The sequence below is a fragment of the Antedon bifida genome, chromosome 10 (genome assembly GCF_963402885.1).
Source record: "Antedon bifida chromosome 10, ecAntBifi1.1, whole genome shotgun sequence".
NCBI lineage: Eukaryota > Metazoa > Echinodermata > Crinoidea > Comatulida > Antedonidae > Antedon > Antedon bifida.
Window position 1 is genome coordinate 21643904 of NC_136235.1, and position 18322 is coordinate 21662225.

The 18322-nt window shown below is 33.5% G+C and overlaps 1 protein-coding gene across 1 annotated transcript; it reads left to right on the forward strand.

Moving 5' to 3' along the window:
* The first annotated feature begins 4419 nt into the window (after positions 1–4419).
* LOC144854162 (uncharacterized) lies at positions 4420–13455 on the forward strand. The gene is made up of 2 exons (XM_078712055.1): positions 4420–4483; positions 8888–13455. The coding sequence occupies exon 2, from the start codon at positions 8906–8908 to the stop codon at positions 13025–13027; it is 4122 nt and encodes a 1373-aa protein (XP_078568181.1). The 5' UTR covers positions 4420–4483; positions 8888–8905; the 3' UTR covers positions 13028–13455.
* Positions 13456–18322: the final 4867 nt, after the last annotated feature.

The following is an 18322-nucleotide window of genomic DNA, read 5'->3' on the forward strand; positions in this document are numbered from 1 at the left end:
TTATGATCAATTCTAACACACAACCTGTTTTCAATTGTTATTTTCTTATATTTATTCCTATCATTCATGATTGAATCATACCATATAGAATTCGAAACGTTCTTTTCTGATGATCCACATTTGTCGTTTTCTTACCCGAAAGTCATGACTTTTGCCGCTGTTACCAATATTACTAATATACAGACCGGGTATAACAGCCAAAGACTATTTAGAACTCATAGAAGAAGCCAAAGCAAATTATAAGTAACATTTATGATGTTTTTTCCTTATTCAATATTGTGAATATTTAATGAAGTACACGAATAATTGATAATGAGCTCTCAATTGAGCGTCTGATATTTCAATAATTATTTAAATCATTTATAGATATCTAGGCCTTTGTTCCGTACCTCACGTTTCCAGAACAAAGGAGTTGTTCTGTTCATAGAGCAACACAATAATTATATAATCAGCCATTTTATAAAAGCCAGTTCTTCCCTTTTGTGTATACCACCACAAATGGATTTCCTGTTTGAACGCCGCCAGGGCAGAATGATGCTTGTAAAAATGATGTGATAATTTAAAATAAAAAAAAAACAACTGATGAGTACCACGTAGTCTAAACATAGAATAAATTATTTTGTTGATCTTAGTTTTGTATTCTTTTCACAAGTAGGGGAGAGTCTAATCTCCTCTGAATATTAAGTTTTAGGCTAATATGCCTTCAAGTATAGCCTAGAGTATGATCTATATAAGGGAACCATTGATTGTGAAAATACTCTTGACCGTGACCCAGGGGAGCCATTTAACCTTTAATCAGCTAAAAAACAATTAGTATTAGAACTCAAAGTTGGTTCTGACGTACTTTGTATGGAAGAATTTTTTTAGCCACATGATCACGCTTTTTTTATTTGAAACAAGACATTCTTACAAAAAACGCCAATCGACTTCCAATTTTGATGTAAAAGTTTTACTTCTTGTTGATCTAACTGCTTTGTAGTTTGTTGTAACGATGCTCTATTTAAGTCTATAGTTCTAGTTATTGGAACTTGTATACAGTAACAGGACAAGATATGCTAACGATGCTCTATTTAAGTCTATAGTTCTAGTTATTGGAACTTGTATACAGTAACAGGACAAGATATGCCGCTGTTACAAATGCCATCCATACTATTATCACTTCACAGTCGATTATTTATTTATTTATTTGGAATTACACCTTTAGATCGGTGGCACACTTAGCACAAAGGTGCATCCTTCACAATATAAAATATAACAATTAACAGAAAAGTAAAAAAAGGCAAAAGCAACTATCAACCCCTATCCTACCCAACCCCCTCCCCCACCCCAATTTACATCGATACATACAGTAGATCATTACTTTACACAAATGAATACAAAACAAGATATAGTAAAAGTGTATTAAATAAAATAAACTGATAAACACAGCTTATTACGAAAAAACCCACCAACCCCCTCCTTCCCACCCCCACACTTTTTTTCAATTTACTTAATGTAGCAATGTAGATAACATGGTTATTGAGTCATGGAATTCAGTGAATCATTTCGAAATTTCCATGCTTGTTTTAGGTATCTTTTACAAAAACTATCAAAAATATTTTCACACTCTTCATCAATTAAATTATCTGAGTATCCCAAAATATATTTAAGTTTGTCATTTTCATGAGAAGTATAAAAAGTATCAAACATATCTTTGCTGCCATTTCTATACATATCCACATATAAATTAAATAATTCCTGATTGCGTATATTATTTAAAGCTGGACAATTAAGGATGAAATGATAGATGTCTTCGTCCGAATTTGTACCGCATAATTTACATTTTTTATTATTATCAATATTCCAATTTGCAGTTCTATCATTGAAAGGTAAAGTATTTGAACGAGCTTTAAATTTTAATGCAGCACCTTCAATATTAGTTTTATCAATTAAGTAGTTTTCAAGTCCAGATTTTAATGTTTCATAGATGTGGAGACTTGATTTATTTTGTAATTCAATTCTCCATTCATCTATCATTATAGAGTTAAGTTTTCTTAAGATTTCAGAAATTGGAAAGTAGACTTCTTTATAATTTGAGAGAGTGGTGAAAATATTTTTGGATTCACAATTACACTTCAAGAGAATATCGTTTATACAAGATACTGTAATTAAGACTATATAAATGGAACACTTTTTATCAATTTTGAATATTGTAATTGCGTTTTATGCATTGTTTATTGTATTTTAACCTAACTTTGAATTTTGTTTTATATTTTATATCTGTTTTTTATCGTACTAATATTTGCCAATCTTTAATATGAATTTCTATTGTTATTTTATTGATAATGGACACATAACAAATTTCGAGTACTTGAGTTATTAACCTTGATCATTGAGGCCTGCTTCCGGTAAAGCTTTTTTGTGACCATTTACAAAATAAAACAGTACCAAGGAAGAAACGTTAACTTTTGGCTTTCACTTAAATAGTTTATATCGGTAGGCTGCCTCTCATGGTTATTATTATATTAAATAGTTTATATCGGTAGGCTGCCTCTCATGGTCATTATTGCTAAATTTGAACACGTCTTTAATTTTTAGTGTTATAGGCCTACCGTAATTCATAATCCTAAGTTGTATATATACTCGTATGCATTATGAATTAATATGAGTTTATTAAAGGATTTTAATAAAGGATGATTTATAATTTAGTTTATTCAGTTTATATTTTAATTTTTTAAATCTGATTTTGAAATTAGAAAAAAAAAATGTTTTAGAATTAGGATAAAACTATGCTACATTTTGCCAAATTATGCCAACATTTGATTATCGTTAATGTTAAGTGCTAAATTTATTAAAATATGCAAAAAAAGCACAATTATCTACTAGATTTTGTCAACATTTTCACAGCCCATACTTTTATTTAAACTTTTATTCAAAGTCAAAACAATACCCTTGAGTACACTTCCAACACCAACCGGGAATCCACACAATTTTAGGATTCAGCCAAGTAGCCTTTTTTGCAATTAAAATCTCATTACACGGAATCTCTTCGCACTTCTCGTAGGCGTGTTGAATATGCGTGTCACTATTAGCGTGTTGTATAAACGCGCCATAAGGGCGCGTTTATACAACACGCTACAACAACAACACGCATATTGTGTTCATATGTGGGCGAGGTAGCCGTCTATATACTTTCGTTTGTTGGAAAGTGGTTTTATTACCTTTCTGATTTGTTAGGGTTAAGGTATTCGTCATTCAACATTCCTATGACTGTAATATCATCTGAAAATCTGTCTTAATTATTGTAAAAATAATTAAAGGCGGAAGTAAAGTTCTAAGCAATGCCGCGTACTTTGCTGCATTTATTTCTTTACACACTGTACTCGTAAGATCGCATACATCGGAAATAGCCTGGGTGCAGTACAAATTTTGCGGGAAAAAAGTATTTTTTCTGATAGAGTATACCATATAGAATGTCAGAAAAAAAATCCCCATCCCTTTTTCCTATACTTTTTTCCCGCAAATGTGTATATTAACTGTTCTGCACCTAGGCTAAAGCGTGGTTCCCACTAGCGACGCAACGCAAGGACGTAACGCAACGCAAGTGAATTGACCAATCACAAGCGATGGCTTATTCGCTTGTGATTGCTAACTGTCTATAACTTCGCTTGTCATTGGTTAAAACGCTTGCGGTGCGTTTACGTCCTTGCGTTACGTTCTAGTGGGAACCAAGCTTAACTGGTTACAAATTATGTGCTTTACTGACAAAAGATCGGTTAGTTAAAACCGGTTGTTGAAACAATACGATATTTAATTGAATTACTCAGGCTAGAGTTAACCCTATAAATGCACTCACCAACGCCCTCCACCCGATTTCTAAAGGCTGTGAACAGCCTACTTATGATACGTATCTCGGCACGGTATTTTATAGCCTTGATCTATCAATTGTTCCGACAACATGCATGCCTACTATGCGGTCGGTTAAAAATAGAGTTAAAACAAAACATTATCCATTAAAGAACAAGAACATTTAAGAACTAACTTAACCAAAAACATGTTTTACGGCCTACATTTTCACAAAATCGATTAAACGAGTCAATATAAACAAGTTCATATAATGATATTGTGGAAAAATCGGACTGAGACACGGGTCACTCTTTAAATGGGCGTACTCCATGCGTATACTCCGAATTGGATTCCTTTTATTTACAATAAGAATATGATTTTATGAATGGACGTATATTTAGTTGATCACCCTATGGAGTAACTATCCAAATTATACTTGTGTTGTGTTTTACATTTCTTTATTCGTAATAAAATGTTATGATGTCGCGATCAACGTGTCTCTGGCATACACGTGTCTTTTCCATTGAGCGAGCACACCCTTTAAACACAATGGAAGTGTCCAATACGCGGTCATTATTCGAAAAACTTCCGCGACACGATCACCTCCATCATCCGAGAGAGTCACACACAACTTAACCAACCTAATAATAATATGGAGGTAAGTAAGATTTAATATCTTTGTTGTGTAAGGTTTTGCCTTTAGATGGGTAATCTAGGCTGGTGGATGTGTTTGTGCAACTACTGCTGATGATACTCAAGTGAATAATAAATCCATCATACCAACCATGGCAGCGCAGACAGCATGCAATACCATTTCACTCCTAGCTACCTAGGCCTAGCGTAGGCCTAGGCCTAGTACTACACTGTATATTACGATAAATATAGGCCTAGGCTAGTAGTAGTACTACAAACCACTGATCCATCGGCTTCTTGCCTAGGCCCTAGGGCTACATACTTTTTAGTACTGACATATGCATACCTAAAATGGATGAATGACCATGTACAAAACCTTGACCTATCCTCGTCCATAATAAGAACACAACAAGATCAGTAAAAAACAAAACAATAGAATAGGCCTACCTCTCACTCATCGAGAAAGAAGCCAAATACAAGCAGGTGCAGATTTCAGGTTAGTGGATCATGTTAAACACATTTTATTTGATATACAAAATAGGTAGGCCTATTGCAAGTTTGCATACTGTTCACTACCAACAATTCTGAATATTCCAATATTTTATTTTGGTTATATGATTTGCACCTGTTCAATCAGACAGGTGTAAAATGGAAATCATTTCCTCCATTCTTTTTAAAGGGATACTGTTTTGGGCTGAAAAAATAAATCAAAATTAGTGATTAGATAGCAAAACAATTTTAAACTAGATTTGGCTAGGTGGCCTTACTGTACAGTATGATTACGCCACAACTCTCGTCAAGCAAAAATGTTACATGATTTTATATCTCAAATTCAAATTTAAGTAAAAAAAAAAAGTGGTCACCATGCCATCCTGAGAAGCTATAATAAATAGATTCAAAATAGGCATGTTTTTTTTTCATAAATTTGCATTAATTAGCCATTTTTTAACAATAACATGCATGTGCATCATTATTTCACAATTGAAGTTCATAAAAATAAATAAAATGTATCACAGAAGCTGAAGGTATACAGAACAGAAATTAAAATTTGCAAATATTGGTCGTTTTACTCTATTTACGCGTTGTGCGCAAAGCAAAATTTGGAAATGCTCAAACTGTCAGTATAGAAAGTTGATTTTGAAATTAATTTTGCGCATTTTAAAATAAATGTGTGCTCTAACTTTTTATGAAATACGCCAGTTTTACTCTACAGAAAGTTGATCCTTGATATGAATTAAATTGTCAATTATAAAACTTTTAGTTTTTAATGATATCTCATTGAAATTCATGAAATTGCGCGTAAATCACCTTGCAAAACTGCAACATCATTAAAACATAGGAGGTGCACATTTTCGAGAAATGTGACCAACAAAAAAAAGAAAGAATGAAAAAATAATACAGAAAAGCAAAAAAAAAAGATGATTTCATACAATAAAAGGGAGTTAGCTGTATTCACCAAGTGCGACTACCTATAAAAGAAAAAAAAAAGATGATTCCATGGAAGCACAAGGAGTTAAATCTCCAAAGGATAACTAATAAAATTGTTTTAATTTAATAATCATAATATAAATTCAGATACTGCAGTTATTAATAAAAACATGACAAAACAAACATAATGCAGTGTCTGACCTTTAATACAAATAATACAGAGATTAGAAAGTAAACAAAGAAAAAGAGAAATTACACAATGTACTGTACAGGTACATACAATGTATGAAAAATTATTAAGACAATCCCTAACACTTACCTGGCTACATCTGATTGGTAGATGATTTGAATGAACATTGTATTGTGTGCATCTTCATAATTAAAATGTAAAGGCACATGTTATTATCTGTATTACATGTACACACTTTTACTTATTGATCGCTCACTTATAAATTATGTATATATATAATTACATGCGTCATAGAAAGTAACCATGTACAGGTAATTGTTTAAGGTAAATTATTTTAAACATTTGTATAATTTGTATTTACTAACCTGTTGAACAACAGTGAAAATAAGTATTACTACTAGTATAACCCAACATGTAGGAAAGGGCATGAATACAGACTGTGTTATCAAACTGTACTTTGGGAAAGACTAAAATATAGTTATAGAAATTATAGAAATAATGTGAGTTGAATGAAAGAATATTGTCATCATGAGTTAGAAATTATAGAAATAATGTGAGTTGAATGAAAGAATATTGTCATGAGTTAGAAATTATAGAAATAATGTGAGTTGAATGAAAGAATATTGTCATGAGTTGAAAGAAAAAGAGCAATATGAAAATTGTCAACCCTATTTAACGAATACAATGATTTGATATTTTTGTTTGATAATTCTAATTTTAAACTTTTGATATTTAATTTATTTAGACACTCATTTAATTATTATCACAGAACATAGTTAGAGTTATCAACAAACTCTACTATGGAACGCCTCCTCTGCCTTCAGTTCACATTTATCATGCAGTACACACCAATCGTCATGCAGTACACACCAATGGTCATGCAGTACACACCAATGGTCATGCAGTACACACCAAACATCATGCAGTACACACCAATCGTCATGCAGTACACACATGATAAATGTGAACTGAAGGCAGAGGAGGCGTTCCATACTCTACAGCTACATTTCCCATTGTACAATATTCAACAGTTTCAATTTTTTAGAGATTATTATATTAGAGATATTATTTTTTTTATATTGATTATTATTTTAAAATTGAAATTCTTTAATTTCCATTGATTGAATGCAACAATGATCCCCAGCAGCAAATTACAGAAGTTGGTCTGATGTGAACTAAAGACTTAAATCATTATTTCTGGGTTTTTTTTAAACGTTTTTAACGTTAACCACATTATAAATAATGCTAACATTTAAAAAACTAGTAATTTGAATTTATTCAGATGCGTCATATGTACAAAACAACTGCCTAATAGTAATAAACATGAAATATTTATTTGTTACATTATTTGATTACCATGGCCTTCCAATTAGACAAACGGTATTAGGGCCTGTTCAGAAAGCATAAGCCTGTGGGTTATGCTTTTGTATCATACACGTCATACTCTGTGTAAACTCGGGGAAAAGGTTAGTGCAACAAAGCCACTTCTTACTACACTGACCATTCGTTTATTGTGAAACCCCAAGGTGGTACAAACTTAGGATATGAATGCATACCTACCATCCAAACACTTTAATTTTAACAAGACCGTGCATTAGTAAATTGATTCACAACACTTTAAAGTAATTATTTTAATTATAATGTGACCCACCTTGCTTGCAATACAAAGCTCCATAGACGTAATGTACCATAAAACCTCGAAAAGAAGCTCATGGGCTTCTTTTTTTAGTTTTCTTGGGTGGGCTTCTTTTTCGAGATGGGCTTCTTTTTCGAGATTACTATTGCTGATCAAAGAGGAAGGCTTCTTTTCAAGATGGGTTTCTTCAAGGTTTTACATGTGAACAAATTAAATTATACATGATTTTTTCAAATAATCTAATTATCAGATAGATAGGATGTAGTTTTGATAACAAGACACACATTTAGGTCAAAGTCCTATAATTGACTATAGCCTACAGTTAGACAATAAATGTTTATGAGTTGATGTAAGTCAGACTAGGCCTCAGCTGCAAGACGAATGGAGATGGGCCTCACTTGGTGATTGCCGTTTAATAAATGTATTGTTTATGATAAATTTGTTTTAGTTAAGATCATGGGACTGCTGACACTTATAGTAATCTAGTTACTTTAGCAGTCCCTGACCAATTCATCTATGTATATTTTACATTAATTGTCAAATAAATATTATGAAATGAATTGGGGTTCATGCGATCGAGATGATGAGACGAGAATGGTACATGTGTGCGTCTCACCAGGTCGATGAGTCAGCAGTGAGAGGAGACCTAGCGTAAACAGGGCAACGTGACCTTAAGGTCATCTTTTGTCGATTGCAAAGTGAGGAGAAGCACCTAACTGCTGAAAAAAAATATACAGTGCTTTTTTGATATTTTCGAACAGTTTTTTTTTTCTGATTTCTCAAAAACTGCTTATTTTTATATGGATTTTTTTGTTTGTATTGTACCTACTAATATTAATATACTGAAGTAAATAAGAGAAAGAAAAGCCCTGAGTACACCTCCACTTTAATAGAACTAAAATGAAATGCCATATTCATTTATTTCCTTATTTAAAAATGGCAAGTTGTCCCTTTACTAGAGTTGTTCCTTGAATAGGAATTGGCCATATTGTTAACCCCCTGTTCATTTCATGAGAAAGTGGCCCCTAATAGGGGTGTCCCAAAAGAGTGTTCTACTGAATACAAACAAGGCAATTTTATCAATATTTCTATTCTAGCAAATTTAATATGTTGCATGCATTTTTTTAACAAATTAAAAAATGCTAAAACTAAATCCCGACTTCTTTCTTTTTCAGAAAAAAAACTAGAACAAAATGAATGTGGAAAATAGTGTATTTTACCAGCAAGAGAATCAAAGAACAATGAATTATGCTGTAAATGGTTACTGTGCTATGCCAGGCAGGAACAATGTAAGAAATCCAGTTGAGAAGGAAAAGTACATTCCAAAAATGACAAATACTGATGGCATGGTACCGGTACAATTGTATGGTATGCATGCTGTGCATGGTAATGCCAGTCTGATAAATAATAACATGTTACCTAACATGCAGTATAATGTTAACTATCAAGCAACAATGAACTATGAAGGAACTACGTACAGTCGCACTCCAGTTTATAACATACCAGGCAATTCTATCACTAGTAAAAACATGCCAAAAATGAACTATGAAGGAACTATGTACAACACTCCAAGTTATAACACTCCAGCTAATTCTAGTAATCCCATTAATTCCCATCAAAACACTAATTATATTTACATGCCAACTGTTATTAACATGCAATCTGCACATTCTTTGCCACAAGGATGTGGAAAATTATCTGCCAGTGTCATACATCCTAAACAAGAAGATTTTTTTTATGACAAGAACAAATTAGAAAAAACATTGCAGCAAGCCAATTCTTTGTGCCTAAGCTTTAATTCTGAAACACTTAAGGATTTAGGAAGATCAAAGGCAATGACAAATCCACCAACAATGAGAGATACTCAGGTGAATAAGAGTGTTGTTCCAGTAATAGTTGATGTGCAAAGTCTTGCTCCAGACATTCAGACATCTAATATCGCAAAGATTTCTACTGAATTTGGAACCCATCATCCATTTTATCAAAGTAACTGTACTGTTCTGAAGCAACCTAGTGAAAATATCAAGTTTAAAAGTAAACTGAATACACAACATGGAAGAAAAGAGCTTCAATTGCCAAGACATAACACTGATAGTAGAAATGAACTTCTTAATACTTATTCCATGAATAATAATATGCTAACTTATTTGTCAAATCAATTACAAAGCTCAAAAGAGAGAAACAAACAACAACATTATGATTATAACACCAGTTTAGCATGTACAGAACAGGTGTCTGTGAAAGAACCTACATACAAACAACCATCTCCTACTTTGACTGTTAGAGGCCTACTGCAAAAATCTTCTACAGAAATGTGTGCACAAAATTTGATTGTGCAAGATTCACCTAATGCACTACCAAATATGTGTTATAGTTTTGACAGTGACAATAAAAAAACTGTCGATGATTCAAAAGTATACAAAAATGGATCAGACAGCTTACTTCAGTTGCAGCAATATGACACAGAGCAAGGAGACTATTCAAAATACCAACTAACAACGATTCATAAACAGAAAAACTCCCTACATTGTTCAAACCCCTTTGACTATGAGTCTGTGCACTATAAAAATGAAAACTATGCACTTTACAAAAACAAGAAATTTCAACAAGGTCTTGTAGTGAAGAAAGCAGCTGAATCCAAAGGCCAATTGATATCTGCTCTGCAAAAGAAGCCAGTTTTGAATTATGCCTCTGAAAAGCAGCTTCTAACCAATCCAATACAATGTATTGCCAGTGAACACAAATCACAATCCTTCAACAAAGTTTCTGTTAAAACAGAACCTTCTGAGGCAGTTTCTATATCCACTACTGATAATAAAAAGAAGTGTATGGACACGCAGAATGTACCATGTAGAAAACAAGTACAGATGTCTATAGTAAACTATTTTCAGAAGCCGACTAAAGAGGTAATGATATTTTCTGAAGACAAATGTCGAATTAAAGTTGAAAGCTGTACCAACTCACAAAGTCATCAAGATTCTTATAATTTACCATATACACAGCCAGTTTCAGCAGATAAATATTCAAATTGCAACTACAAAATCAATCGGTCTGATACTACGTTACATAGGGAGAATGTTCTAATGTCTGAAGGTAACAACAGTGTCAATTTGAAACTCTGCTCTCCTTTCATGCCAAGAGATTTAAAACAGACATCTCCTAATGCACATCAGAAACATCATAATGTAGGTCTACATAAAGATCAAATGCAAACCTCTGCAGGTGAATACAGTACAACCAACATAAGGAAACAAACATCTCCTTATGAAGAAAGAATGAATGAAAGAGAGCTTATTCCAGTTCATTCTGAGGAAAGCATTAGCATCTACCAAACAAAAAAGGGTTCTACACAAAGAAATCCTGATTGTACATCAGGAAATCAAAGCTGTGCTAATGACCAAACCAACGAGATCTCTTCAAGTAATAATATAAGCACTACAAATTATTCTAACAACCAAATTATGCAGTCCTCGTTGACCTTGTCACATGAAGAGTCTATGCCAATTACAGGAGGAAGACATTGTGCCAACAATCCGGTCCATCAGTTGGTAGATGACCAATGTGCAACATCTCCTGTAAATCATCTAAATTCAGTTCAGAGTTATGAAAAATGTTTGAAATCCCCTGATGTACCAGGAAATCAACTAGTGCTCAGTAAATCTTATGAAAAAAGTCATACCTCATGCATATCCAATGATATACATCACCAACTTCAGATACAACAATCTGACAAGGATTCTTCAAAATATTCAACATTAGAAAAAGTACAAATCATGCAAAACAAACCTGTCAAAAAGTCACCTGAAAATAGTTTGTGTTTGAAGAATACTAGCATACCAAAAACTACTGTTAGCAAAGATTTGCCTTTGTCTACCGAAAGTAATAAGGGAATACAAAACCAAGAAGTTTTGAATGATAAAAATACGAAAGAACATTCAATCTCAAGTTACACATGCACATTAAAGCAAACATTGAAGACAAATAATTTGAAGATAACATTCCGTAAAGAAGCAACACCTTTGGATGCAGACTATTCCATTATAAACAAAATGAATTGTAAGGAAACTAAGACATCTTCACCCGTTCTCTTATACAAGAAGGGTGATTGTCTCACAACGTTAATGCATAATATGTCTGCTACAAATATGCCTGCTGACGTCAGTGAACTCCTTGATGAGAAGGAGTCTCTTCCATCTGATAAACTCTTTGTTCCAAATATAAGAGTTATTGCTGACAAGTTACCGCCTTATTTTGATTATCAAACTCACTTATCAACAGAAAACACCAGAGCATCGATTGCAGACAATGAGAACAAAACAGATGGCGAGATTCTACCAAAATACCATGGTAGAAAACGTGTGCAAGATTTGACATTAAACTCTAATGATGGTATATTGAAGAAACCAAAGTATGGAATAGAAAGTACCCGTTCATCAACACAGGAGTTGTCTGAAGAACTAGACACGTCTGACAATGTGAAAGAACCTGAAAATAAAGGCACTATAGAAGCAATACTTAACCATTCTGAAACCAAAACCGATTTTGAAATTGAGGAATTTCGACAGAAAACCCATGGAATAAGTAAAACACCTTGTTTACAAGAAGTCAATGAGATTGTAACTACTCAGGAGGGATTAAAACATTCTAGTTTAGATAACTTTCAAAATAAAGTTACTAAGCCAAATATAACTAATAATTCAAGTTATCAAATTGAAACGAACAGAAAATATTCAATTCACTCCAATATGCAATACCTACCTAGTGATTCCCAAGAAAATACAAAATTTCAACCTGATAAAATGTGTTCGCTAACAAACTTGAATAATAACATTGAGAAGAAGAAAACTGCTTGTGTACATCCGCTTAAAGACCTAATTAGAAAGTATAATTCAGAAGAAAAAAACAGAAAACAACAACTTTTGATAAAAAGTGACGATGATGAGAAAGCATCCTTAAAAGAAGACAAAAGGCAATCTGTTTTACCAGGTTGTAGTAAAGTACGCTATGGCGGTGTGCCAATCCAAAGGCTGGTGAAAATGTCCTTTCACGGAGTTGAAATACCTTGCATCACTAGATATGACAAGCCATTTTTACCACTTAACTACATCCACAGACGATTCTTTCGCAAGAAACCGTTAACGCAGTTTAGACGTGTTATAAAAGAATTACGTATAAATAAACGTGAAATGTCTGTTGCAGAACAGAAATTACTAGAAACCATTTTAAGAAAATATAACATAAAAAGTTCCAAATTGATTATGTTTTCTGAATTTGTGCAACATTTTGAGAGGATTCACACAAAAATGGAAAAGTAAACTTATTTCACTCTACCCTGAGTTAACTAACAGTAAATAGATTTCGATACATTGACATTATGATTAATGTATGCAATATTGCAAGAAATTATTAAGCATATTTTATTATGTAATAAAATGATAGGTAATCATCACTTGAATAACTTTGCTGGGGAATTGAATAATTTGTGAACATTTTGTTAGCTATAGCTATTTATATACCAAAGTCAAATTATAAATCGATTTTTGGAATCAGTTGCTTGTTTACATCTGAACGTCGTTTTTAATTACAATCTAGTAACTCATTTTACTTAGTTCTTTCTTTTTAAATCAAAGAAAAACAATTGTTAGTGGCAATATTTAAATAACGCGTTTTTGTAAAGATACAATATATAATTTCATGTGTGTTTAAATTTGTATGAAGTAACAATTAAATAACAGTACGTTTCTTATTCTGTATTGTCACTTTTTGATAGAAAGTTCTAAGAAATTGTAACATTATCATTAGGCCTACTTGTATCGAGTTTACTTCTTTATTCACTGCAGCATACCGGACATTTTAAGCGTGTGTACAGATTTGTTATAAAATTGTATGTTTGTATAATGTGTGTACAGTACAAAACTTTATTTTCATTAAACTGATGGTTGAAAAATAAATTGCATTAAGTGTTAAATTATATCTATATAATCCACAAAGATCCACAACATATTCTTGGGTCTTCACTTGCTGAGCTTCGCAAAGTCTCAACAAGTACGTATGATATTTTGAGTGACGTTTTTGAATCCGAGATATTCTTATTTTTTTGCTTCAAAATCGAGAGTATTTGTCCAAAATGTGGAAATGTTTGTCCAGCATAGCGACAACGTGCTGTCTCAAAATGTCCAAATCGAGTAATTATGATTTGTCCAAAATAGGGAAATGTTGTCCAAATAGCAACTGTGGTTGGCCTACTATAATATTGTGTCCAAAAGAGAAACTATCCAATAATAGAGAAATCTTGAAATTAAAGATATATTTCAAACATACGCATCCAACAGTGAGCAAGCTGCTCGGTCCATTGAGACGTCATTCCCTATATAACGAATTCCTGCCGGACGCGATACCTTTACGCACCAATCTACAGGCTGCTCGGTCCATTGAGACGTCATTCCCTATATAACGAACTCCTGACGGACGCGATACCTTTACGCACCAATCTACAGGCTGCTCGGTCTATTGAGACGTCATTCCCTATATAACGAATTCCTGCCGGACGCGATACCTTTACGCACCAATCTACAGGCTGTTCGGTCCATTGAGACGTCATTCCCTATATAACGAATTCCCGCCGGACGCGATACCTTTACGCACCAATCTACAGGCTGCTCGGTGCATTGAGACGTCATTCTCTATATAACGAACTCCTGACGGACGCGATACCTTTACGCACCAATCTACAGGCTGCTCGGTCCATTGAGACGTCATTCCCTATATAACGAACTCCTGCCGGACGCGATACCTTTACGCACCAATCTACAGGCTGCTCGGTCCATTGAGACGTCATTCCCTATATAACGAACTCCTGACGGACGCGATACCTTTACGCACCAATCTACAGGCTGTTCGGTCCATTGAGACGTCATTCCCTATATAACGAACTCCTGACGGACGTGATACCTTTACGCACCAATATACAGGCTGTTCGGTCCATTGAGACGTCATTCCCTATATAACGAACTCCTGACGGACGCGATACCTTTACGCACCAATATACAGGCTGCTCGGTCCATTGAGACGTCATTCCATATATAACGAACTCTTGACGGACGCGATACCTTTACGGATTGCTCCGGTATCGTTTACGTTGTTTTTGTTATTTCCAATAATAATCATTCACCAGTGTGTTTATTTAAATTGTATTAACGTTTTAAGCCTATACCTAACAGTTTCTGTTGAGCTCAGCACAAAGACAAGATTTTCTAATCAAATTCGCTAATTTATTACTCACTGTGAACAAACTAGAAAGATTTCTGGCCATGTCGAATTAAAATAAAAATAAACGAGACGACGCCGACGAGATAATAAAGGAAAATCGTATAAACAAAAGAAAACTAAGAGATTGTGACCGAATCAATATAGTCATATATTGCATATTACAACCATTGTATTGTATATAAATTATTGCTTGTAATCTAACTACAGTATAGCCTTTGTTCGCAAATCAAACATGCATGCCCAGTTACTTCAAATCAAAATGATATCGTATTTTTGTTTCATTAGTGTTATTTAGTTCAATAAATATTGATTTACGTTTGTCTGTCTTTTTACCAAATCATATCACACAACGACTTTCTTCTTTAGCAAACAAAGATGTATAGTAGAATTCTTAAAACTTGCCTGCAATTCAATATTTTTGTATTCATTATTACTCTATTCGAAGTCAGTTGTGGTAGGTATTTGTTATGATTTATTACTATAAAAAGTATATAGGTCATTCATTATTTATTTTCCAATAACCTTTGCCTTGTATTTCCATCTGAAGGTAAAAACCAATAATATAATGTATATAAATTGGGAGGTAAATCTTTTTCGTTATTGTGTTTTAATCTCCAAATATCTGTAAGTTCAAAATGTTCAAGTAGTACCTTTAATTTATTTGCACATGGAGATGATTATGATTATGATCTTTTTTTTTGGCAGATAGATGTGCCTCATCGTGGAGTTACTTTGAAGGAAACTGTTATAAATTGTACTGTGATCCTTCTAATTGGTACGATGCTAATGTTCAGTGTGTGGCAGACAATTCGTATATCATTTCCATCTCTTCAGCAAACGAAAACTACTTTGCTAGTAATGGCAGAACACAATGTACACGCACATGGATAGGCCTGAATGAGTTAGATGTGACTTGGAAGTGGACGAGCAACGAACCAGTTAGTTTTACTAGTAAGATAATGAAATAACTCATTCTGTCTATATTATATATAAGTTCATTCATTACTTGACTTTACACAGTATACTTTATTCAATTGTTGCATACTATCAATGGTATGATAAATTATGTGTTAAAATAATTTTGTAGTAAATATTAATATCTGAATCCTTAGACATTGGTGCTTGGAAATAAATTAGCCTGCACATTTTAAAAAACATCTTTCATTAAAACGTTTTTCTTCAGGCTTTACTTTAAAATGATGTTGACCTTTATCATACAGATTGGGCGCCTGGTGAGCCAAATACGGCACATGAAAATTGTGGTGAATTGTATGACGATGGCACATGGAATGATAGAGTTTGTGCCGCCGTGCAAGGGTACATTTGTGAAAAGAAAGGTTAGAATGTTGATTTTAGTACTGGCCTACATAAAGTTCTTTCTTTTACAATTTGCATTAACACAACCTTATCGTTTATTTTGTTTCAGATGTGAAAACAGCAAGACTGGTGTCGGTAAAAAAACACAGAAACAAATGTCTAACTGCCGAAACATTGAGTGCATTAGCTGTTGGTCGTCTGGTAACAGAAAGTCTAACACGTTGTTTTCAATACTGTCTGTTAGCTGACGGATGTACTTCGTTCCAGATGCAACATATTTCAGACGAAATCATTTGCTTCGGTCTTAAATCTAGAAAGACCGACGTAGCTCATGGTCTGGGAACAAGCAATTGTGATTTGTTTGATTTGATTTGATTTCTATATCAAAGTATGCCATATGTATTTAAAAAATATGTTTTTTTGCGGGAGCTTTGTTATTTTGCTACTTTTGTAATTTTGTGGTCTATAGTTTTGATTTTTTGCTTTAAGCGGTGATACATTTCGCGGATTCGAACTCGAAGATAGCCTACTAAGCATTGATACCAATGGCCACGGCGTTATTCACTGAGCTAGCCGTGATTTTACGAAATTCATTCTGTTCCAAGAAGTATTTAATTACCAATCTAAGGGTCCTGGGTTCAAGTCCTGTCATATGTCAGGATTTTTTTGCTCATGACAATTTGCAATTCCACTCCTAAAGACTTGTAATAAGTCTTTGTTTATGTAGAGCATCTTCTGTTTATGTTTGTCGTGTGAACAGGAGTGCCATCTTTGAAAGAAGGACGTTGTAACAACTCGCGAAACATGGCCGTTGAGACGTCAATTAGGCCTACTGTTATTTGTTTGCCACTTGTTTAGTGTTTATCCTTAAAATTCAGGAAAAGTGATATAGCCTTTGTGTGCGGCCTATCAAGAAACATCACGTGTGCCAAATGTGAGCACGTACATTCAGCGGTTTCGGAGAGATACGTAAAATTACGCAACCAATAGTAGCATTAATATAGATGCGGCCACACTCCTCCCCAACCCTAAAAGGACAATTTCCGATAATCTAGAAGCTCTAATTTTTCAAAACAAAATTCTCCTGAGACTTTTTCCCATAATTCAAATTTTAAGTGCCATTTCTGTGCATCATGGCAGCTCTATTTTCCCAAATTTTATTAACAATTATTTCCGAACATGGTCGGCTCTACAAAATTAACAAGGCCATATACATGGCTGCAGTCACGTGCGCGAATTTGAGTTAGTGTTTACCGACATAGTGAGCCGTAGAGTCTAAAGTAGAGTTTAAAAAATCTAAAAATAATGCATGAACTACAGGAAAACGCTATACAAAAGAAACGCGCGCGCCCTCAGCGTGCGAATTCTTTGACACAAAAATGGCTTCTAATTTTCAATGTCGTAACTCTTTATGGCTCTGTTTTGTATAGCGTTTTTTTTTATAGATTTTTTTGTCTATGAAATAACGCTTATATTCCGTTTTTATTTTAGTAATTCATTTTATTAATGGTATTAATTTGGTAACATATATATATATTGTGTCTATAATAACAAAAGAATAAATGCTAGGGCCTACATGTCAGGATACATCAAAGCATGAACCAATACAAAAAACACACAAATTCGCCCTTCTTTTTATACAGTATATGGCTCTCTGTGTGTTTTTGACACAAACTTTCAGAGACTCGTTCATCATTTAATTTGGAATAATTTGCCTTTATTATTTTGATATGTTCATACCCTATTCAATATATTAACAAATTTATCCACGACACTTTATTATTTTATTTAGTCATCAAAGCATGCATTATGAATTGAAAATATTACATAATTGTTATTAGACGTAGTTATGGGATGTTTCGTTCCAAAATCAATCAATCGAACTTTATAATTTACTAGGCCTAGCGCACGCGCGCGCAATATTCTTTGCCGCAAGTACTTCTGTACGCCGCTGTGTGCACATCGATATTTCACCGTAAAATGTGCAATTCCATTTTTTTAAATATAAGAAAAAGTTTAAAGTA